Genomic DNA, 26,003 nt, shown 5'->3' on the forward strand with positions numbered 1-26,003 from the left:
CAGTACTTCACAGTTGGTGGATACAAGTCTTTCCACTTCCCTAATATGCAGCGTTTGGCCACCATGCAAGTCATATTCAGAAAGGATCTCACCTACCTCTCTGGAACTCCCTGCCATCTCCCAAACAACACAGTCATATGTGACTTCTCCGGTTGTCTCCCCAGGATAGTGAACAGTGCATCGTAGGTCCCCTCCCAGAACCGCCCAAGCTCCAGAAAGGCCGATAACATGTGTAAATAGCTTGCGTCTGACCCACCGCACCTCGGGCAGCTGTCTTCATGCTCAGGGTATAGTTTCCGCAGTTTGCCTGGTGTGTTGTGCAACATGTGCAGGATTTTATACCAAATTAGTTTTAGTCTCATATTCATTGACAATGTCTTAGTGAGCAGGCACATGGACCTCCAAAATCCGTCCGCTACCTGCATTTCCAGTTCCGCCGTCCACTTCCTTGGGCCTTAGCACCTTCCTCTGGGATCCCGTCTAAAATACCCTTGTACAGTGTGGCCAGCAGCCCACGGCAGCTGTACAAGATGGATATAGCAACAACTAGCACATTCCCTGGGGGCTCAATCGGGCAGCAGTCCCATTTTCTTTTGAACAGCTGCTCTCAGCCTGTAAAACTGGAGCAGCTCCATAGGTGTACCCATATTAGGGGTTTACCGAACTTCGGCTTCGAGTCACTATTCAGCCGAAGTTCGGCTGAAAAACAGCTTTTCGGTTTCGGCTGAATTGTTTCTGCCATGATGACTCGAAGCTGAAGTCCACTTTCTATGATTAGCTGTCTTCTCCCTGTTTGGTAGATGACAGCCAATCATAGAAAGTGTGGCAGTGGCTGTTTGCATATTGGCTACTGCAGCCTGATCACAAAGGAAGCATGAAATTGTCTCTGGCACCGAGGAAAAGTGGCTCACAGTTCCTTTTCTGACACTGTTTAACTAGTACCCAACAGGGTGTTTTTTGATAAAATGTGATGCAATTCAAATTGTGCATTTTAAGGAATATTTATTCAGCAACACTGGTCAAAATTGAACGATTAGCCGCATAGCAAAGTAACGCATCAAACTGGCCCCAAAAAGTGGCCAACTATGACCCAGAAAACTGGTCCACAATAGCTTTTTGTGTTTTTGGTTCAGACATTTGCCCTATTGCCCACTCAAACTTGAATCTGGGGCTACCAGCTTTGCCTCAATATTGCAGCAGCCAGGAAGCATTAGGACTTGCATGCCAGAGGGGAGTGGTTTGCAAGGTGGGGTGGGGGTGTGACAGGGGACAGCATTGGCCTCTGGTCAGTGCTGGGGGCTTGCTGTGCTGGGGGCTTGGGGTCTGGCATAGGAGTATAAGGGTGGGTGCTGCGGAACCCTCCGTGTGAAGTATTAGTTGGTAAGTAAGCATTGGTGCACTCTGCTCGCAGCCACTTACACATAACATAATCCTTTACTTTTAGTTATACAACTGCCCAGAAAAGACGCGGCACCAACCAAGGAAGCTCATCTCTGAGACCGGCTTGCCATTCCACCACCTTGATGCAAATCACTGCCTAGTGCCTACAATTCTGATGAGTACTATGGGGGTTGTACTATTCAGGGGAAGCTTGAGGTGGGAGGTCACCACTCAGTACATATGCCTGATAAATGAAAGACTGCTATATTATGCTTGCCGCCCGCCGCCACCAGCCAGACGAATCAAGGTAGCATTGGTGGCAGTCAAGACTAGGGGCCTCATTACACGGAAGGCGGTAAGGGTTAACGGTCACCGGTAAGGGTACCGGTGACCGTTAACCCTTACCGCCTTACTACGAGGTCCCTTTGCAGGGCCCGACCTTAACTGCTGGTGTAGACCAGCCGTTAAAGTTGGGACCCGCAAAGGGACCTTGGTACTAATTACGGTACCGCAATTTGCGGTACCGTAATTAGCTCCTTCCCCATTCCCATTATGCCCTATGGGGCAAAAATGGGAATGGGGAAGGGCCATGGAGAAAGGGGGAAATACCATCCTGCCAACCTTGGAATGGGGTGGTAATTCTCCTTTCCTCCATGGTGGTACCGGTATGGTACCAGCGGCAACCATGGTGCTAATAGCACCATGGTTTACCGCCTACCGTGTAAGAGGCCCTAGGTCTCAGGAGGGGTGAGAGTGATCGAAAGCCCACAATGAGCAAACACAGCAAATGACATACAAATTACTATCAGTCAGGTGTATATATTAAAAATACATCTACATTTATTAAAGGCCTTTTAAATCATACACAAAGCAGATCTCAGCAGTAATAACTAAACCAACACAACACTACTATTACACAAACATACAGGGCCTCATTACGACCCTGGCACTAATGTGTTAACGGCGCCGTAAAAGGCTTCGGGCGCCGTTAACCCATTAGCGCCTTACTACGATGTCCCTTTTCGTGACCCGACCTGAACGGCTTGTCTAGACCAACCGTTAAAGTAGGGACCCGCAAAGGGACCTTCGTGCTAAGTACGGTACCGAAATTTGTGGTACCGTACTTAGCGCCTTCCCCAGTCCCATTGAGCCCTATGGGGCAAAAATGGGAATGGAGAAGGGCTAATGTTCAGTGGGGAATTACCGCCCCGCCAACCTTAGAATGGGGTGGTAATTCCCCATTGAACATTGGCGGACTCGTTACGATACCGGCACCAACCATGGTGCTAATAGCGCCATGGTTTAGCGCCAGTATCGTAATGAGGGCGACAGTCACCAATGGCCTAAAGGAATAGTACACAGTAAGGGTCCACAACCTGTAAAGAAAGGGAGCATACAGTGCAAATATCGTTTAGGCCGTCCTTCACTTTTCAAACCTTAACTGAGAGGCAGTCCAGTCCCTATGATGAGTGGAGCCTTGTGCTCAAAAGTACTTTCAGTGCTGGTGTACGCGATTGTGCGGTTGAGCAAAAACGGGGCCTCTTGCAGGGGCTGTAGCGACTCAGGAAGGTGGGTGAGGCAGTGAACAATACGTTCCCATTATTCAAAGAGGGTCTCCACAAAAGGGCAAAACAGGCTCCAAGAGTTGGGAATAGCTCAGTAGCACAGGCTACTTCGATAAATCAGAGTGGCCCTCAGGGGACACTCATGCGTAAAAATGGATGGATGCACCAGGGGCCACCGGTAAGGGTTGCAAGTACTCACCGACCCTCGGTGCACTCCAGACCATACTTCGGTAGTCGAGTTCACCTCGGTGGCAGGTTCAAATCCTGCAGTTGCGCGGCTCCGTGGCTTTCAGGAGCTGCATTGCAGGGATGATTCCGTGACAGGACAATGGCAATTTCTCCGCTCCTAGTGAAGGGATCGGGCCAGTTCCGCTGCAGCAACTCTTAGGGCACAGGGGGGCACAGCAGCAAGGCACCCACGAAGTTCGTCACCACAGTTAGGTGTCACAGTGACCGCATATGCTCGGCTTCAGGCGTACTCTCCTAATTCCAGACCTAGGAATGCAAGGTGTACGAAACTCGGCGGGAGAGGGCCTTATACCCAGAGCTTACAGTCTCCAAATGCTCAAGTGTCAACTCGAGACGGCAGCGGTTCCAGGGCAAAGATCCTGTGCAAGCTGGTCAGTTTACTGGTTGGTCCAGGAACACTTCTGAGAAGGTCTGCTTACAGGTTAAGGTCCCACTATTCCAATGGGTCGAAGCGCCTTTGCAGACCTTCTAGGTTTGATCAGAAACAGGGGTTCAATGGGACCACAGCAGGCTCAGAGTGCCAAACCTTCCAGCAGGTCACCAGTGGTTCCACAGCTCTGCTTCTTGGTTTCTGGATATTTGGCTCCTTTCCTAAGTTCGGTGTGAACTCAAGAGATCGACCTGAAATGGGTGTAAGATGCCTTCTTTATCCTGAATCTCCTTTGCGCCAAAACGAAGAGGACCCAATGAGAGATCTGCTCACCTACAGGCATCCCAAACGTGGACCAATCATGGACCACGTTGGTCCCAGTCATTCTCAGCACACCAGACATCCTGGCACCCAGGATGTGTTTTAGAACTAGACAGTCCAGCCCACATCCTCGAGGCAAACACACAAGGCATGCAGAAGCCTGCAAAAGCTTCGGTTTGTGCGTGGGTCTGCATGACCAGATAAGGAATTTCCCGGGTCTGCTCGACCTGGGGAAGGCAAAGGGACAAGATAAGGACAGAACAAAGGACCATGTGGCATGGCCATTTTAGGCACTGCCCACTGTCTTGGGCCAAATGCAGTAAACGCAGTATGGACCATACAAAAGGGTTAAAAATGCCAGCTCTGTCCAAGGCACATTTGTACATTCACCGAAAAATCCTTTGAGGGCCTTGAAAATGAAAGGAAGACCCCAGCACAATGTACTGTAAGGCACTTTGTGCACTGTTTACATGTTGCTAAAAACTAGCAACAAAGTAAAAGACTAAGGGAAACAAAGTCTCCCAGTACTGACTGTCCTTAAGGGCATGTCAGTTTCCCCATAACAAAATGAGCAAAAGCCCAGTACAGCTGGCAAAAGTCAGACTAGGATGGTCAGACAACAGCAAAAGGTTGGGGGGGTTCACAACTGAAGGGAAGATTACACATACTGGAAATCTTTTCTAACAACCCTGTTCTCAGCTGCTCACACATAACATAATCCTTTACTTTTAGTCATACAACTGCCCTGAAAAGATGCAACACCAACCATGGAAGCTCGTCTCAGAGACTGGCTTGCCATTCCACCACCACCTTGATGCAAATCACTGCTTAGTGCCTAGTTCCTACAATCCTGGTGAGTACTATTAGGGTTTTACTATTCATGGGAAGCTTGTGGTGGGAGGTCACCACTCAGTGCGTATGCCCGATAAATCTGCTATGTTATGCTTGCCGCAGTCAGTGCATGTAAATAAATAGCTTCCTACTCCTGGCAATTTCAAACTCGGTTTTTGTCATTGAATGCTCATATTTCCTTTATCACATAATTTTACATGCCTTTTTAAAAGGTTTTTTTAAAAACATTTTTTGAAGCCCGAATACTGCCTCAGAGCCATAATTCGCTACAGTACGAGATTCTGATTTACGTAAAGACCCTCAAGCAACAGCTAGGAAACGTGCCTAGCAGAAACCCTATCCCTGGCCCAAAGAAGCAGAACCCCTCATTGTCAGCATGAGTAGTACCAAGGAGAAAACCAGCCCCGTCTGGGATTACTTTACCATTAAACTGGATGATAGCTCCAAGGCGGTGTGTTCTGTGTGTTTTGCGGTTTTATCTCATGGTTCTACAAACTCGAGACAGTGCAGCAATTCAGCACTGACCAATAATCTGCGGTCCACGCATCACAATGATTATGTTCAATACGAAAGGAAAAAAGAGGCTGTTGTAGGAAGAATCAACAGCAATGTGACTCACGCAAAGTGCAAGAGGGCATGGTAAAAAAAGCAAGCCTGGCCTCTGGACAGCCCTTACGCACACGCTGTGGATCGCAGTATTGGCAAATGATAGCATTAGACTTGCAACCATTTTCTGTTGTTGAGGATGGGAGTTTTGTGCGTTTACTTCATACGTTGGAGCCTAGGTACAAAGTACCATCACGTAAATCTTTTTCAACTCGCATCCTCCCTGACCTGTATGAAAAAGTGAGCCAGTGTATTGCTTCAGAGGTTCAGAGCTCTGATGAATAGCGTTTACTGTGGGCATTTCGACCCCTGATAATACTGTGAAATCTTGTATACGCTTAATGGGACATAATGCCTCATTACGACCCAGGCGGTAAGGGATTACCGGTACCGGTAAGGGCACCGGTACCGGTAATCCCATACCGCCCTATTCTGAAGTCCCTTTGCGGGTCCTCCCTTAATGGCTGGTTTTACCAGTCTTTAAGGACGGGACCCGCAAAGGGACTTTGGAGGTAATTACGGTACCGCAATTTACGGTTCCGTAATTACCGCCTTACCCATTCCCATTGAGCCCTATTGGGGCTCAAATGGGAATGGGGACGGGCCATGGTGAATGGGGAATTACCGCCCCCGCCAACCTTGGAATGGGGCAGTAATTCCGCCATTCACCATGGCGGAATCGGTAGTTTACCGGTGGCAACCATGGCACAAATAGTGCCATGGTTACCGCCCGGGTCGTAATGAGGCCCATAGACTAGCCAGCAACATGAAAAGGCATGGAGTTTTGTTGCAGTGTGAGGCTTTTTGGCGGAAGCCCTACTGGTGCCAAAATAGGATTAGCCATTCCCAAGTGCACGTGATTCTTCGCGATAATGCAGTTAACATGTGCAAGGCCTTCAGAGATGCAGCCTCTGTTAGTGTGGGGTGTTCTGCACATACCCTACAGCTTTGCATCACTGATGGCCTTTTTGTGCAACGATCTGTGTCAGACATGATGTCACATGCAAGAAAACTTGAAGGCTGTAGAGGCAAGGGTTAAAGACATTGAGGCTATACCTATCTACTGGGTGGCGACAGGTATCGATCCTCGGCTCAAATTAAAAAAGAAATTCAGTTATGTTGTAGCCAACAATGTCAAATGTGCAATCCACTCTACTGCCTTAGCCCTCTATGAGAAGACCTCACACCCTCCTGTGGGGCAACCTGCAGACCCTGATATGCAAGGCGAGGCACCACCCAAGAAGAGTGTTCCACCTTGTGGCATATGGGCCTTCTGGGACAGTGTTATTCAGCAGTCCACGGCTGTTGTGAGTCAATCAATTAGTTCCATGGACACTGACCTCACTATCTTTTTGAGTGAGCCGCTGCTCCCTAAAACAGAAGACCCGCTGGGGTGGTGGGAAATGAGCAGTGGTCGATTTCCAGGGTTGGCAAAAGTTGCTTGTGTATACTTGGCACCTCCTCCTACCAGTGTGGACAGCGAGAGAGTGTTCACTGCAGCTGGAGATATTTATTCTGAACACAGAAGTAGCCACTTAGCAGAAAATGTTGAACGCTTGTTGTTCTGAAATATAACCTTCCCCTTACAGGTTACTCTTATTAGTGACCAAAGAGTAAAGTAGACTTGGGCTTTTTCCAGATCTGTTTTGTATTTATTTGTGTCTTTTTAATAAGCTTACAGAGTGATGTGTCCAATTAATAAACATGAATACCCATACAATAGAAGGCCTCCTTAGTTTAGTCACTGAAATGTTGTTTACGATGCCCTAGAACGAACATGTTTACCTAAAAAAACAACTATTCGGCTCACTATTCGGCTCCAGCCGAATGGCTGGACCAACTATTCGGTATTCGGGCGAATAGTAAATTAACTATTCGGTACACCCCTAAACCCTATGCCCTTCACACCAAGTATGGGGTGTCAAAAGCTGCCCCTGTGGAAACAGGTCCCTCAATACCGGGGACCTCAGCTTAATCCAATGTGATCACAGTGAAGTATCCCATGTGGGGGAGAGGTCCGGGAAGTCCCATAACAGCAGCCACTGGAAATATGGTCTGTACACTGCATTTCCGGTAAAGATAGCTCTCTAAGCTAACAACAATGTTTGCACCGGATCAATTGAGCAATCTTCCTTATAACTGGTATCTAGTATCAAGGTTTTCATATCCCCTTTCCCCACTGCTGCCCTTTCCAGCTTAATGTGCCAGACCGGGAGAATAGCTCAGGTGCAAGGCGTGTGTCTTGGAAGCAAGACACACGCATAGCAACACAGGTTTAAATCCTGGGCTCGTGCTTAGAAACTGCTCTCCGGTATTAAGCGCATTATAAAAAAAATAACTGTAACGTGCAGTGGGAGCTCATCTGTTCCATACCAATAACTCACAAATTGCACCTGGGCTGCTAGCCAGTATATCTCCATCTGCAGTTAGTAAACCCCCCTTTACTGTAGGGCCTTGCCATGTCCACCCATTTTTTTCCTTACAGCCCCAGAACGCCATAGGAATGGAGACATGTCATCATGCTAATTTTTGAAGTACTGTTTTCCTGGCCACATCGCCACATTAATGAACAAGTACAGTCGCTTGGCTACTAAGATCATTTGTAGCAATATAATTCTTCATGAGTCAACGCAACATATATTCATAAGATGCACATTTCTTTCTTAGTATATGTTCCTTCTTCTTCCACACATGTCTGTCAGGTTATCTGCTGCTATATTCTCTGTGCTGTGCAGTCGGCTTCTTTTACCTTAGTTCTTTAATTCCAACACAGGATGCCTAGCACACTCTTTTACCAGGGCCTTCCACCGCCCGAAGACTGCCTGCTCCTATTGCCCTCTGCCTGCCTCCCCATTGCATGCCTACCTATTCACCTTGGTTAGCATGACTACTGCTAGCAATGGACCCTAGCTACATACCTGTTGCAGTGTCTCCAGGACCTTGGATACTCACCTCCAGCCGGTGGTCTGTTCCAGTTTCACCAGGACGTCAGTGGCCCCCCTCTTGTGGCTTACTTGCTGCTGACCCCCATGTTGATCCAAGCTTAATGTCTGCATGTCCCCAGCTGTGCCCTGAAGTCTGCTTGCCCATGCGGGCCTAGTGGTTCATGCAGCAGGCCGCCTGCTCTTCTCTTTGCTTCCACCCTAGTTATGCAGGTCCAGCAGGTGGAATGTGGAGGTCTCCCCCTACACCATTACTACTCAGGTTAGTAGGTGAGCAGCTGGTGCTACCACCAGTCATGGCTTTGTGGACAACCTATTATCTACAGAGGCCCTTTGCATTCAACCAGGAGGCAATTACAACCCTTCACCACTAGCAGGCACTCTTTTTATTTACCACTCTTTTTCACTGATTCACATTGCTTTGCCCCCATACACTTACCTCTCCTCATTGTAGGCAGACTGACGACCCAAGAGTTACCTCGTTATGTACCCCAGGAAGTGACCTAGCAGGTCTCCAACAGCGAGCACAAACATGACTTCAGCAGCATTAGTCTACAGTCCTCCATGCACGAGGCTCAAACATCTCTTTTAGACATAGAGAGTTCCTTCTAACAGCCCGAGACTTCTAACGAGCAACCACATGTTACAACTGCACAGCAACTCACTCATCATACACAGAGATTACACAGCAACTCATTCAGCATACACAGAGATTACACAGTAACTCGTTAAGCATACACAGAGATTACACAGCAACTAATTCAGCATACACAGAGATAACACAGCAATTCATTCAACATACACAGAGATTGCACAGAAACACATTCAGCATACACAGAGATTACACAGCAATGCATTCAACATACACAGAGATTGCACAGAAGCTCATTCAGCATACACAGAGATTGCACAGCAACTCATTCAGCATACACAGAGATAACACAGCAACGCATTCATCATACACAGAGATTACACAGCAACTCATTCAGCATACACAGAGATTACACAGCACCTCATTCATCATACACAGAGATTATACAGCAATGCATTCAGTATACACAGAGATTACACAACTCATTCAGCATACACAGATATTACACAGTAACGCATTCAGCATACACAGAGATTACACAGCAACTCATTCAACATACACAGAGATTACACAGCAAATCATTCAGCATACACAGGGATTACACAGCAACTCATTCAGCATACACAGAGATTACACAGCAACGTATTCAGCATACACAGAGATTACACAGCAACTCATTCAGAAAACACAGAGTTTACACAGCAACTCATTCATCATACACAGATGACACAGCAACTCATTCAGCATGTGCAGAGATTGCACAGCAACTCATTCATCATACACAGAGATTGCACAGCAACTCATTTAGCATACACAGAGATTACACGCCAACTCATTCAGCATACACAGAGATTACACAGCCATTTATTCAGCACACACATAGATTACAGAGCAACTCATTCAGCATACACAGAGATTACACAGCAACTCATTCAGCATACACAGAGATTACACAGCAATGCATTCAGCATACACAGAGATTACACAGCAACTCATTCAGCACACACAGAGATTACACAGCAACTCATTCAGCATACACAGAGATTACACAGCAACTCATTCAGCATACACAGAGATTGCACAGCAAATCATTCAGCATACACAGGGATTACACAGCAACTCATTCAGCACACACAGAGATTACACAGCAACTCATTCAGCATACACAGAGATTACACAGCAACTCATTCAGCATACACAGAGATTGCACAGCAAATCATTCAGCATACACAGGGATTACACAGCAACTCATTCAGCATACACAGAGATTACACAGCAACATATTCAGCATACACAGGGATTACACAGCAACTCATTCAGCATACACAGAGCTTGCACAGCAACTCATTCATCATACACAGAGATGACACAGCAACTCATTCAGCATGCGCAGAGATTGCACAGCAACTCATTCATCATACACAGAGATTGCACAGCAACTCATTTAGCATACACAGAGATTACACGGCAACTCATTCAGCATACACAGAGATTACACAGTAACTCATTCAGCACACACATAGATCACACAGCAACTCATTCAGCATACACAGAGATTACATAGCAACTCATTCAGCATACACAGATATTACACAGCAATACATTCAGCATACACAGAGATTACACAGCAACTCATTCAGCACACACAGAGATTACACAGCAACTCATTCAGCATACACAGAGATTACACAAAAACTCATTCAGCATACACAGAGATTACACAGCAACTCATTCAGCATACACAGAGATTACACAGCAAATCATTCAGCATACGCAGGGATTACACAGCAACTCATTCATCATACACAGAGATGACACAGCAACTCATTCAGCATGCACAGAGATTGCACAGCAACTCATTCATCATACACAGAGATTGCACAGCAACTCATTTCGCATACACAGAGATTACACGGCAACTCATTCAGCATACACAGAGATTACATAGTAACTCATTCAGCACACACATAGATTACACAGCAACTCATTCAGCATACACAGAGATTACATAGCAACTCATTCAGCATACACAGATATTACATAGCAATACATTCAGCATACACAGAGATTACACAGCAACTCATTCAGCACACACAGAGATTACACAGCAACTCATTCAGCATACACAGAGATTACACAGCAACTCATTCAGCATACACAGAGATTACACAGCAATGCATTCAGCATACACAGAGATTACACAGCAACTCATTCAGCATACACAGAGATTACACAGCAATGCATTCAGCATACACAGAGATTACACAGCAACTCATTCAGCATACACAGAGATTACACAGCAATGCATTCAGCATACACAGAGATTACACAGCAACTCATTCAGCATACACAGATATTACACAGCAACGCATTCAGCATACACAGAGATTACACAGCAACTCATTCAGCATACACAGAGATTACACAGCAACTCATTCAGCATACACAGAGATTACACAGCAATGCATTCAGCATACACAGAGATTACACAGCAACTCATTCAGCATACACAGATATTACACAGCAACTCATTCAGCACATACAGAGATGACTGCATGTATGGCTTTACCAAGTAATTATACTTGTGACTTTAAACTGTGTGGCAGAAGACATGCAACCCCATGCCTCATGCTTACCTCTGTAGACCTCTCTTGGGCACACTCCACCTCCAGCAGCTCCTGCTGCCTCTTACAAGCTCATGCAATCGTCACCCTACCCATGGGACCCTTCAGCCTATAGGATTCAATGGGAGCTGTTATTTTACCATTGAATCCAATGATACGCTGCTTTTCCACAGGTGCAGCATGAAAAGATTGCCCTTCGTGACATTAGGCTTGACGGCTTCTCTGTGTTTGCCCATAAACAAGCACCCCAGCACTACCTATAACGTGCCCAACAGCTGCAGCCTCTGACTGGTGCCTTCTTCGGGCGCTTATAATTGATGTGCTTCTAGTGCATGTATACAAAGTAACAAGGGGAGGAGGAGTCATGTGCAGGTGAAACGTTGCCCACATCTTTGAACATGCCTGTTGATTTGCAGTTTACAAAGAAAGTGCCATGTTCAGAGGAGAACCAAGACAAGGGCAACCTCGGGGATCATCACTCCCTTCAATGCTGCGTGTGAGGCATCAGCACTACAAGGAACCATTCCATTTCCCCAGCTACCGGCCCAGGGAGATTGGCTGCGTCTCTGTCAATGCCGAGGGGCGCTTCCCAAACGACGCACAGAACAAGCGCTACTTAAGGCTGGATGCCAGACCCATCGCAATGGTGCAATGGGACCTCATGGATGGCTACTACGACCGCTACATCAAGATGAACATGGACAATGACGAGGGCCGGCTGCACGCGCTGCTCAGGTGGTGCCTGGCGAGTGGGCAGCAGCTGCGGGCTGCGACTGAAGGGGTTCTATCAGACTGGAGGTGAGCTACAATGCGCACAGCGATGGGCCCGCTTCCCCAATGCAACAATTGTGTCCAGGCGCGTTATAAAGGACTTATATCATATCAAGAGCCATCTAAAGGGAGGGGTGGGCAATACATTAGGTCCACCTTGCATTACACTCTGCATTCTTACCTGGACACAGCCAGCGTCAACACATGCATGCAGCAGGAACCCTGGGTTGGTACAAGCCAGGGAAGGAGATGTTGCGTCACTCCGCCGCGCGTCTATGCCCTTAAAGGGGCAGCCACCACAACGCCCTTGATTTGGAAGACCAACTCATGAGCCAGTGAGGGTGGTGTGCAGCATAGCAAGTCTTTCTTCAGTCACCCAAAGGCATCGCTCCTTTCCCCGCCAACCCACTGAAACCCAGGGAAGAGGGAGTGCAGCCAAAGCCCTTAGCATTTTCCAGACCCGGGAAAGCTCAATCAGGCAGCTCCCCTCCCCCTGCGCCCCATAGGATGGGCCGGTCTCCTGCACCACTGCCTTTAAAGGGTGGGCTCTGAGTCATAGCTGAAAGGCTAGGAATGGGTTGGTATTGCTCTGGGCAACCCTCCGGACCACCCTTTTTAAGTCTGCCAGGCCATTACAGAAAGAGAAAAGAACTGCACGGTCACATCCCTTCTGCCCACAAGCGTCCCTGGACATGTTTCAGCCGCATGGGGCATCACCAGTCAGGTGGAGCATGGGTTTCTAGTCATGGCTTCTTCTGGGCACATCAATCCTGCACAGAATGACTTTTGTGATTCTGAAGACTGATGGCCGGAAGGTTGTGAATTAATCTATACCATTAATCTATACCCATTGTTCTGGGCAACCTTACCAATGCAAGGCCAGAGTTTATGATTCATTCATGGAATAGCATGACCGGCTGAAAAACCAATGGATTGGAGAATTAACCAGAGCAACAGTAGGGGTTAGAATCCATGGTAAACCTTCGGACCATCCCTCATCAGTGTAGCGAAAGATTAGACATAGGGTCAACGTCAACGAGTTCTGATGGAGGAAGGTGAGCATTCTTCAGGCCAGGAGTCAATCTGGCAGGCCTCACAGCTGGCAGTACTGAGCCCTCTCCTATTGGCCTATGCCAAAGCCAATCAGACCAGAGGCCGGGCAGGGGTCCAGCCAGGCAGTGAGTCAGACCAACCAAACCAACAGTTCAACTGTAGACATCAAAGTGCTATTTTGTTAAAAAAAAAATATATATATATATATATATATATATGTACATTGGATTTTCATCCAATACAATTATTTTCAAGATGTTTCTTTTAAAAGAACTGGACCAGTGTTAGTTCATAAACAATATCCTCACATCTCACCTCTTTTTTGTTTCTTCCTTCTCCTTTCTCAATGCCCTCCCTGTGCCCCCCCACTGCCTTTCTTTTCCTTGTCATCTGGTCTTTCTCGTTCTCCTTTCATTCTACATTATCATCCCTCTCCCATCTGACCTATTCCCTCTCTCCTGCTCTAAATCGCATTGTCTCTCTCCGGCCCTACCCTCATCATCTCCACTATTCCACTTACGTCACAATGTTTCTCCCATACCATTCATTGAGTCCCTTTTTCCCCTCTACCCGTCTTCCCTGCCTTCACCTTCAGGCCTTTGAATTTTGACTTCGTGGCACGCCGGGGCCACCTGGCCAAGGTCTTCCTGACACCCTATGCCGATCGGGGCTGGGAGATGGCCGTCACGCTGTTCCTCGGGACCTACTTCCTGCTCGTGGAGAGAGAAGAGGAGCCTCCATCAGAAAGAGCTGAACACTACAACTTCATGGGGCACAAGTTTGAGCACTACATGACTTCAGGTACCAGAGCTGGCAATAGACCCACACCCCGGGCCCTGCACCTGGGTTCTTGGTCACCGTGGTAAAGTCCAAGTGCCTTCTTTTCTGAGGCCTGTTAGAGCAATAGCTTAGACTATGCAGGGGGTTTAAACAGAAGAACTATCTCGAAGAATCATACATCGACACAACAGACTCAAGCCTTGCAACACAAAGATGACCCGCACAGTGTGTGGATCCCACAGGTGTCAGAGAGCAGCGCTATCCCTCAGGGTGCAAAGATATAGTTATATAAATCCTACAGGTTCAGAGCTATCTCTCAGCTTGCACAGATTTCACGGGCTTGACGAGCAGAGCTATCTCAAATATTATACCGATCTTGAAGTGTCTGACAGCCCAGCCATCCCTCATTCTGCAGGTTCAACAGACTCAATCAGCCCTTAAAAGCTCAGACAGCAGAGCTCGCCTTCATGGTACACAGGTCTTGAAGGGTGAAACAACTTGGCTGACCCTTAGGGTAGAGATCCCACATGTGCAGAAAGTAGAGCTATCCCTCAGGTTACAGAGATGTTACAGGCAGCAGTGCTACCTCAGGCTACAGAGATCTTATAGGTGTCAAAATCAGAGCTACCCCTCAAGTTACACAGATGTTTCAGGCAACATTGCTACCTCAGGCAACTCAGATCTTATAGGTGCCAAAAGTAGAGCTATCCCTCAGGTTACACAGATGTAACAGGCAACAGGGCTACCTCGGGCTACAGGGATCTTATAGGTACCAAAAACAGAACTATCCCTCAGGTTACACAGATGTTGCAGGCAACAGGGCTACCTCAGGCAACACAGATCGTATAGGTGCCAAAATCAGAGCTATCCCTCAGGTTACACAGATGTTACAGGCAACAGGGCTACCTCGGGCTACAGAGATCTTATAGGTGCCAAAAGCAGCACTATCCCTCAAGGTTGTTTGTTTGTGTTATGACCGGCTATTGGTCATAGGGCTCACTCCAAAGGACACTCAGGATACTCAGGCCAGGTACTCTTAGCGGTTACTTTATTAGCTTCTTGGGTTACAGGATCCGATGTCATCAAGTCATTGAGATACAAAGAGGATCGGGGACAAGAGCCCACTGGCTCCCACCACCCAGGCTCACATCTTGTAACTGCCTGGGTTAGAACCCATTCAACTCTAAACATTCTAACCTCACACTCACAACCTACATTCTAATGATGACATCGATCCAGGCACATCATACATGCAAGCACAGGAGCCAACCCTAACACCTCCTTTCCTACAACAAACAAACATATGTCAAACTCACCAGAAGGAAGCCAACCCTAACACCTCCTCCTGTTGCATAAAGACAATCCCACTACCACACTCTGCACATGACTTCCTCGCTCCAACCCTGTTCCACTTACCACCGGGAAATTGAACCAGCAGGCTTAATTAACATCCTATGACAGGCCCAGCCGCCACAACTAACACGCCTAACCAATCAAAGCAACACAATTCACCTTCTGTTCCCACCTGCCACGAGGAACCTCGAACTGACACTTTCGAGCACTAACCGCCCTCCTTGGCAACCACAACAAACACTACCAAACACACAACTCCATCCGTTCCTCCCTGCCACAAAGAAACCTCGAACTGCCACTTCCGAGCACTAACTCCCAAAACCGGGAAAAACCAGGTACTGTCGTAACAACACGAGACACTTACTAACAACCCAACAATCTACCCGGGTCAGCTAGGAACTACACTTACAACTCAAACCGCTGTTAGACCCATTCAGAAGCTCAAGCAAACACAGCCACACCAAGTCACCACTCACTCACCCAATCACACCAAAAATAAAGGCAACTAGCTGTCACTAAAACAACCACCACCAGTACTAGCTACAAATGTTGGCCAGACACTGAGCCCTTCTAAACAATTCATAACACCCCAAAGTGAACACAGCTGCAGATGAAACGTTGCCAGGCTTCTGAAATTGAGAACAATTCCAGAAACCACCTAAAAGTTCCATAAGAGAAAACACAAGATGCAATGTCACCTTCATCTTAAGAATTTCAAGCGAAATCCCTGGACCCTAACAACTCCATAAGGTCACCACAAACAGCATCAAAGCTTCACACAGCTTCAGGCACTAGTCCCCTGCTAGGTGCCTCTGGGCTCCGCAGAGCCGCAACCCAAGGCAACATCAAAGCTTCACAAAGCTTGACGTGAACTCCGCAGAGCCACTAATCACTACAACATCAAAGCTTCTGGTACTAGTCTCCTACTAGATACCTCTGGACCCCGCAGAGTCACTAACCAACACCCATCAAAAGCTCCAACAGGTTTCCATACCAGCCGGCCACTAGTATATTCGTATCTGACCTTGCAGGGCCACACACACACAACACCACCAACTCCGCAGAGTTCCTTGACCACTCCTTGGTCATGCACTAAACTGGCCCAAAACTCTCACATACTACTACAAAACATACATCAGACACAGATACACACGCTACACACAACCACCACAAAGAATGTTAACTGCTAAGCAGCGCTGCAGTCGCACTAGCAGAAATCTTAGGTTGGACACCAATGCACACAAACGCCACATCACACCTACAATGCCCACGCCAATTGTTATGACCGGCTATTGGTCATAGGGTTCACTCCAAAGGACACTCAGGATACTCAGGCCAGGTACTCTTAGCGGTTACTTTATTAGCTTCTTGGGTTACAGGATCCGATGTCATCAAGTCATTGAGATACAAAGAGGATCGGGGACAAGAGCCCACTGGCTCCCACCACCCAGGCTCACATCTTGTAACTGCCTGGGTTAGAACCCATTCAACTCTAAACATTCTAACCTCACACTCACAACCTACATTCTAATGATGACATCGATCCTGGCACAGCATACATGCAAGCACAGGAGCCAACCCTAACAGTTTGTTTATTTATTAATAATACAGATGTAACAGGCAATATTGCTACCTCAGGTAACACAGATCCTATAGGTGCCAAAAGCAAAGCTACCCCTCAGGTTACACAGATGTAACAGGCAACATGGCTACCTCTGGCTACAGAGATTTTATAGGTGTCAAAAGCAGAGCTATCCCTCAAGTTACATAGATGTTACAGGCAACAGTGCTACCTCAGGCTACAGAGATCTTATAGGTGCCAAAAGCAGAGCTATCCCTCAGGTTACACAGATGTTACAGACAACAGTGCTACCTCAGGCTACCAAGATCTTATAGGTGGCAAGAGCAGAGCTATCCCTCAGGTTACACAGATGTTACAGGCAACAGTGCAACCTCAGGCTACAGAGATCTTATAGGTGCCAAAAGCAGAGCTATCCCTAAGGTTACACAGATGTTACAGACAACAGTGCTACCTCAGGCTACCAAGATCTTATAGGTGGCAAGAGCAGAGTTATCCCTCAGGTTACACAGATGTTACAGGCAACAGTGCTACCTCAGACTACAGAGATCATATAGGTGTCAAAAGCAGAGCTATCCCTCAGGCTGCACATATGATACAGGCAACAGGGCTACCTCAGGCAACACAGATCGTATAGGTGCCAAAAGCAGAGCTATATCGCATATTTAATTTGCATTTCTTCCCTATGTCGTTTAGCCAAAGCCGGCCAAGATCCGAATCCCTCAGAAGTGCTGAATGACAACGAGGCGTTCTTCACTGTGCTGAAGGCTTCCCTGAACAGCCACTCCCTGCTCTTCTCAGCCGAGGTGGATGGCCAGGACATCAACTACCAGCAGAAGGCTCCGGCATGCTACGTGGAGCTGAAGACTAGTCAAATGAGGGGTGACACCAGGAATGTACCAAGGTCAGTGATCTCGCCATTTCCTGTATCAAATCCTCCAGGGTCAGTGACCTCATCAATTCTCATATCAACCCCTCCATTGTCAGTGACCTTACAATTTCTCATATCGATGCTTCTGGGGTCATCGGCCTCATCATTTTTCATGATAACGCCTCCGGGGTCAGTGACCTCAGCATTTTTCATGTCAATGCCTCCGGGGTCAATGCCCTCAACATTTCTCTTATCAACACCATGCCACCTCCGGAGTCACTGACCTAATTATTTCTCATATTGATACCTCTGGGGTCAGTGGCCTCATCATTTCTCATATCACCGCCTCTTGGGTCAGTGACCTCACCATTTCTCATATCAACGCCATGCCACCTCCGGAGTCACTGACCTCATCATTTCTCATATCACCCGCCTCTGGGGTGAAATCTCACCATTTCTCATATCAACACCATGTTACCTCCGGAGTCAGTGACCTCATTATATCGCATATCACCACCTCTGAGGTCAGTGGCATGATCATTACCCATATCACCACCTCTGGGGTCAGTGGCATGATCATTACCCATGTCACCGCCCCTGGGGTCAGTGGCATGATCCTTTCTCATATCACCACCTCTGGGGTCAGTGGCATGATCATTACCCATGTCACCACCTCTGGGATCAGTCTCATGATCCTTTCTCATGCCACCGCCTCTGGGGTAAGTGGCATGATCATTTCCCATATCACCACCTCTGGGGTCAGTGGCATGGTCCTTTCTCATGTCACCTCCTCTGGGATTAGTGGCATGATCATTTCTCATGCCACCTCCTCTGGGGTCAGTGGCACGATCCTTTCTCATATCACCACCTCTGGGGTCAGTGGCATGATCCTTTCTCATATCACCACCTCTGGGGTCAGTGGCATGATCATTTCTCATGTCACCTCCTCTGGGATTAGTGGCATGATCCTTTCTCATGTCACCGCTTCTGAGGTCAGTGGCATGATCATTTCTCATGTCACCGCTTCTGAGGTCAGTGGCATGATCCTTTCTCATGTCACCGCTTCTGAGGTCAGTGGCATGATCATTTCTCATGTCACCTCCTCTGGGATTAGTGGCATGATCCTTTCTCATGTCACCGCTTCTGAGGTCAGTGGCATGATCATTTCTCATGTCACCGCTTCTGAGGTCAGTGGCATGATCCTTTCTCATGCCACCGCCTCTGGGGTCAGTGGCATGATCATTTCTCATGTCACCGCTTCTGAGGTCACTGGCATGATCATTTCTCATGTCACCGCTTCTGAGGTCAGTGGCATGATCCTTTCTCATGCCACCGCCTCTGGGGTCACTGGCATGATCATTACCCTTATCACCACCTCTGGGGTCACTGGCATGATCATTACCCATATCACCACCTCTGGGGTCACTGGCATGATCATTTCTCATGTCACCACCTCTGGGGTCAGTGGCATGATCATTTCTCATGTCACTGCCCCTGGGGTCAGTGGCATGATCCTTTCCCATATCACCGCTTCTGAGGTCAGTGGCATGATCCTTTCTCATGCCACTGCCTCTGAGGTCAGTGGCATGATCATTTCTCATGTCACCGCTTCTGAGGTCAGTGGCATGATCATTTCTCATGCCTCCGCCTCTAAGGGCAGTGGCATGATCCTTTCTCATGTCACCACTTCTGAGGTCAGTGGCATGATCCTTCCTCATGTCACCACTTCTGAGGTCAGTGGCATGATCCTTTCTCATGTCACCGCTTCTGAGGTCAGTGGCATGATCGTTTCTCATGTCACCGCTTCTGAGGTCAGTGGCATGATCATTTCTCATGTCACCTCCTCTGGGATTAGTGGCATGATCCTTTCTCATGTCACCGCTTCTGAGGTCAGTGGCATGATCATTTCTCATGTCACCGCTTCTGAGGTCAGTGGCATGATCCTTTCTCATGTCACCGCTTCCGAGGTCAGTGGCATGATCATTTCTCATGTCACCTCCTCTGGGATTAGTGGCATGATCCTTTCTCATGTCACCGCTTCTGAGGTCAGTGGCATGATCATTTCTCATGCCTCCGCCTCTGGGGTCAGTGGCATGATCATTTCTCATGCCTCCGCCTCTGGGGTCAGTGGCATGATCATTTCTCATGCCTCCGCCTCTGGGGTCAGTGGCATGATCATTTCTCATGTCACCACTTCTGAGGTCAGTGGCATGATCCTTTCTCATGTTACTGCTTCTGAGGTCAGTGGCATGATCATTTCTCATGTCACCTCCTCTGGGATTAGTGGCATGATCCTTTCTCATGTCACCGCTTCTGAGGTCAGTGGCATGATCATTTCTCATGTCACCGCTTCTGAGGTCAGTGGCATGATCATTTCTCATGCCTCCGCCTCTGGGGTCAGTGGCATGATCATTTCTCATGCCTCCGCCTCTGGGGTCAGTGGCATGATCATTTCTCATGTCACCACTTCTGAGGTCAGTGGCATGATCATTTCTACAATAGTAGACCTACTAGACAACAAGGGCGCGGTAGACAGAATAGTGGCGGGCGTTCTATGTATACTAGACCTAATAGAGGACGATCAGGCCCCCCACCCCAAAGGCAGCGTTTTTTAGAGGAGGAAGCGCAACACGAGGATTGGGATTATGCCCCACGCCAACTCAGGAGCACCAGGGGTTATTAGTTAATTTATCAAAATATACCCCGTCTAAAACAGAAGAAGCTCTATTGAATAAAGGTTTAAGCTTTGTACCTACCACACCCTATGATGGGTTCAAACTAAGAACAGAAATCCATCAGTTATTCCGCAAGATCCATTTGAAACAGTTTTTCCATGAAAACACTTATGACAAAGAGCCAAACAATAGTGGTCTAAAGAACCCATCGAGGTTTTGCCCTCCTACAACAAGCCAAACACCAGAAGCACAGGTCTTTGAAAAAGAGTTTTGTCAGAATTAAAACTGTTGGAACAGAACAATACCACCGTACAACAGTTTCAAAATTTAACACGAGCAGAACGTATAGCCCTAAAATGTTTGAAGGCCAACACAGAGATAGTAGTGCGCAAAGCAGACAAAGGTGGTGCTATTGTACTGTTAGATCGTAAAGCCTATATTTCAGAATGCAAATGCCAACTTGAAGACCAGACATTCTATAAGAAAGTTCAAGAAGATCCCACACCACGTTTAAAGTCCATGATTGAAGAAAAAATCAATAAAGCACTTGATAGAGGGTGGATATGTAAACAAGAACATGAATTTTTGCTTGCAAAAAAAACGACCATACCTCAGTTTTACATTTTACCTAAAATTCATAAATCACTACCCAACCCACCTGGACGCCCAATCGTGTCCGGCCTAGGTTCACTTTAGGAACCTTTGACCAAATTCGCCGACGCCTACTTAAAACCTTTTGTGCGCGAAATGTATTCCTATATTCAGGATACTACAGAGGTTATTACAATAATTGAGAACTATCCATTCAATAATCAAACGCAATTGCTAGTGAGTCTCGACATCGTGTCACTATACACATGCATTCCTCAAGATCTTACTTTAGAGGTACTAGAAGATGTTCTTCTAACTAAAAGAACAGAAGGTGAGTGTCCTAATAGCTTCATTCTATGGTGCGCTTCTATGGCCTTGAAAGAAAATTTCTTTAGTTTTAATCAGGAACTGTTCCATCAAATTCATGGGACAGCGATGGGGTCATCGGTGCCCCCATCGGCAGCCAACCTGTTTGTTGAATACTTCGAGAAAAATGTCATCTATGACCTATCCAATCCATTTTTTTCTCATCTACAGATCTGGCGCAGGTTCATAGATGACATTTTAGTCATTTGGGATGGGAGTGCTTCAGAATTGGAAGCCTTCTTGAACTGGCTCAACAAACAGAATACATTTCTGCAATTTACAGCTATAAGCAGTACCAACAAGATCAACTTTCTTGATTTAACCATTTGGGCCCACACTGCAGACAACACCTTAAAGGTCAAACCTTATCATAAAGCAACGGACAGAAACTCTCTGCTTCAGTATGATAGTTGCCATCCGAGACATACAAGAGAAAATCTCCCAGTAGGACACTTTTTTAGACTAAAGCGCAATAGTTCTGACATCAGTACGTTCGAAAAAGAAGCAGCAGCATTAGGCGCTAAATTAATAGCAAGAGGATATCCCAAAAAAATTGTAAAAACAGCTTAGAAACGCGCTAGGAATAATAACAGAGAAGCTCTCTTGGAGTATAGAACAAAGGCGAAAACCGAAGAACAAATAGTTTTTGTCAGTACCTTCAATCCACTTTCCAACAAGGTTAATGCCATTATTAAGCGTAACTGGCATATACTTAGTGGAGGCGAATGCCCTCTCCAACGCCCATTGTGTGCATTTAAAAGAGTTCCAAATATCAAAGATCTTGTGACAAGGAATGACATCTCTGCTAAACAAGCCCAAAAGACACTCACTGAATCTTGGGGCATGGCCAAACCCGTAGATCACACTCTTTGCGGCACATGCAGTTGCTGTGCAAGCACCCAACGGACTAAAGAGGTAGATTTGGGTCTGAAGAGACCGTGGCTACAACGCCAATTTACGAACTGTAACTCAAAGATGGTTATTTATGTTATTTGGTGCCCTTGCCGAAAAATCTATATTGGGATGACAGAAAGAAAAGTAAAGCAGAGGATCATAGAGCATAAAAGTTGCATACGCAACCGCAATGCAACAGCCCCAATGGTGGGCCATTCTTTGGCTATGGATCACACACCTGAGTTATTCACATGGAGTGTACTCCTCCAGCTGAATTTAACAGAATCCACATCAGTTAAGAAGAGAAAACTGTTAAACCAAGAACAAAGACTAATTTACCTTTGCAATTCAGTAGAAACCGGTCTAAACGAATTGATGGACTGGAAATCTTTGTAAGCCAGGTTTAGTATAGTTTCCATACACTGTGGAACAATATGCCAATACAAACTTAAAATGTATTTTTTGTCTAAACATTTTAACAAATATGTATACCTTAGTATACCAATATATTACAGAATAAATCAAGCTGTATCAGGTTGGTGTTAGTTTGAAAACCTTGACCAAGTACATATATAATTTTTAAATAAAAGTGGCTCAGGCAGATATGCCACATGACCAATAATAAAGGAGCTTTTATACTCCTTTCAATGGTCAGAATATAATAAGTGCAAGGACTTGCAGTACATTAACATACACTTACCACGACAAGTTCGATGCTAAGTCTATATGCAGACCTGGTTTCTACTAGGTCTAGCTACATTTGACGTAAACTAAGGATACATTCTCACTGTCGTCCTATGGAGACCTAGAAAGCACAAAACGCATTCTGGGTTGCGCATACCAGTGTTTACGCCCCACGCTCGTCACGTGAGCTCCACTCTCCACCTCCGGCAGAGGGAGTGATTTACGAGGGCCTGGAGCGTTCATTTCGCTGTGGGACTTTGCGGAGGTGGAAGTGTGGGTGTCGCTCGGGTTGGTCGCGGTGGGTGGGCGGCAGCGCACGGTGCCTCGTCTGAAGCGCATGTGTAGGCGTACGGGCTGGGGTCTTGCGGGTCTGCGCGCCGGTCTCCGGGTTCGCTGGGTGGTGTGAGTTTGGGGTGTTGTGACTGTTGGTGTGGATTGGTGGGGTGTGGTTGTTTGCGGTAGGGTGGCTGGTGGTGTTGAATTGGGGTAGTGGTTGTTTGTGGTTTGGTGGTTGGTGGTTTGTGTGGAAGTGTGGGTGTCGCTCGGGTTGGTCGCGGTGGGTGGGCGGCGGCGCGCGGTGCCTCGCCTGAAGCGCATGTGTAGGTGTACGGGCCGGGGTCTCGCGGGTCTGCGCGCCGGTCTCCGGGGCTCGCTGGGTGGTGTTTTGAGTGGTGGGGGGTGTGTGTTTGCGGTGGGGTAGCTGGTGGTGTTGGATTGGGGGTGTGGTTGTTTGTGGTTGGGTGGCTGGTGGTTTGTCTGGAAGTGTGGCCTGTGTGTTGATTGGTGGAGTTGGTGCACATCATCCTTTAGGATGGGGAAGCGCCTGCGTGGGTCCGCCCACGCATTCGATAATTAAGAAGAAGAAGAAGGAGTGATTTACGAGGCATAGCTGCAGAGGGAGCCAGCAGACGAGAACTGACGGCAAGCACGTAGCAATTGCCAGCGCCAGGAACCAGCACTATTAAAAACCAGCTGGAAGGTAAGAAACCGCACTATATACCTGTCCCTGAGAAACGATTTAAAAATACCCGAGTTCACACCGACGCACGAGCACAATGCATTAGCTTGTTATGGGGTAATCAAAGTAACAGCAGTTTTTACAAGCACATACGCTAGCATAGTATTCATCCAGTATAACTGTGAGCACATGAGCTGAGCACGTCATATTTTTAACAAATGCAGCCGGTCTGTGCGAGTACAGCGCCATAAGGTTAACAATTAACCTGTGATGGTGTTATTTGCGCGGACCATATATTATGGTTTGTCCAGTGCATGACACCGATTTAACAACGGCGTCTATAAGACTTTAAACAAACGGCAGTTCTGACTAGAAAGTGGCGTGTTAGACATGCTTTGCGAATTTAAAGACAGTGTTCATTCTGCACCATTTCGTTTTCCAACAGCTTCATTGAAAAAGCTTGCCTTAAGAACCACCGTAGCAGAGTTCTACTTAAAGACAATTTACCATAGGTACTAGTAAGAAGACTCGAGCAATACGAGATTTCCTCCCATAACTATCCAGGTATGAATTTAACCCATTATTTCATTTTTGCAAGTAACTACTGGCACCAGTTGCTCTTTTATTTATTTTTTTGATAACTGGCAGTCATTGATATTACAACTACATATTGACACCAATAAAGGACGTTAGTCACGAGACAGATTGGCTATCAGGATTCGCATTAGACACTTTGATTGCCTCTGAGTGCACCTCTACTTATCAGCTTTTGAAATGTAAAGTATTGTGATATATCTTTATACTTTTCATATCGCCCTTCTGGACTCGGTAACGATAAGAGCCACCTATATGGAATTAAAACACTCTATTAACAATTTGACTAGTATTCTTTGACCTCACTGATGACTAGACTTTGAGTCCAAGTAAGACAATGCCTTTGGGTGTACTTCGGTACACCCGTAGACAACTTTGAGGTAGTTGCTCAGTTGTCATTGGCTCCTTGTCACATAGCAGTAGATCGCCTTGTCCATTTGAAGCACTGACCTGGTGTTATTTTCTCTCTTTTTTCCTTTAGGGAACCAGCGCCCTAAATACAAGCAGCACTCCCTACACCTCTTACTATTTAAAAGTTCGCAGTGTGGTAAGCCTCACCGAGTTAATTATAAACTTAGGTTGAGTAATGTGCTCAGTTATGTTTTGAGCCTAACACAACCGATTTTAAAGGTTGTGTGTATATTTTTTTCCCCCGTTTTTTCCACAAGGCTATAGTTAATTATTCCAAGAAGGAAACCCTCGAGGGCTGCAACTCCTGGCCAAACACAAAAAAGTTTCTTTATAAGGCATTGACATTATACAAACGTGGTTAATGTTGTACTGTTCGCATTTTTGAAGCAATACCCCTGAAGAATTTCCCTGTACAAGATTTACAGATTTAGGGAATGAAACATGTCGGGAGAATGATACCGTGTGACCGAGACACGTCTATAACAAAGCATTGATAGCTTGTTTTTATTAAAAATTTACTGAGCAATCCTAACTTTCATAAGGATTTAGTAGTAGGCAGCTGAATGTTATACTAATATAGCTATACTAGTAGTGTTTTTTGCTTCTCTTAGAACTGTATGTTGGTTTCTAAATGTTTTAATGAAATCTGAATGTACTTTTTTGCCTATTTGTGTTTGTGTCGATGAATTATGTTAGTGAAAATATCTAGGTGGAGGTTGTTTTGTGTTTAATTTAGTGCAATTAGTTATATATTCATCTCATCACTCTCTCTTTCCTTTTTTTGATTTGTGTTAATATTAGTTTATGTTTACGTTGGTAAGGAATGTGAGATATTTCTCAAAATTTTTAAAAAAAGTTTATACTACATACCTATTTAGGTTGTATATGTCTTTTAAAGAATACAATGAAATACAGTACAGTT

At 46.5% G+C, this 26,003-nt stretch overlaps 1 protein-coding gene across 1 annotated transcript in view; it reads left to right on the forward strand.

The window, feature by feature from the left end:
- The window catches only part of LOC138521977 (decapping and exoribonuclease protein-like), a 263,723-nt gene that overhangs the window by 40,224 nt on the left and 197,496 nt on the right, over window positions 1-26,003 (forward strand). Inside the window, exons 2-4 of the mRNA XM_069635170.1 lie at window positions 11,918-12,299; window positions 13,921-14,126; window positions 17,734-17,941. Of these exons, the coding sequence (XP_069491271.1) occupies window positions 11,935-12,299; window positions 13,921-14,126; window positions 17,734-17,941 (779 nt within the window). The 5' untranslated portion in view covers window positions 11,918-11,934. The remainder of the gene's footprint in view (window positions 1-11,917; window positions 12,300-13,920; window positions 14,127-17,733; window positions 17,942-26,003) is intronic.

This window comes from Ambystoma mexicanum, chromosome 13 (genome assembly GCF_040938575.1).
Source record: "Ambystoma mexicanum isolate Mex_15411 chromosome 13, UKY_AmexF1_1, whole genome shotgun sequence".
Lineage (NCBI taxonomy): Eukaryota > Metazoa > Chordata > Amphibia > Caudata > Ambystomatidae > Ambystoma > Ambystoma mexicanum.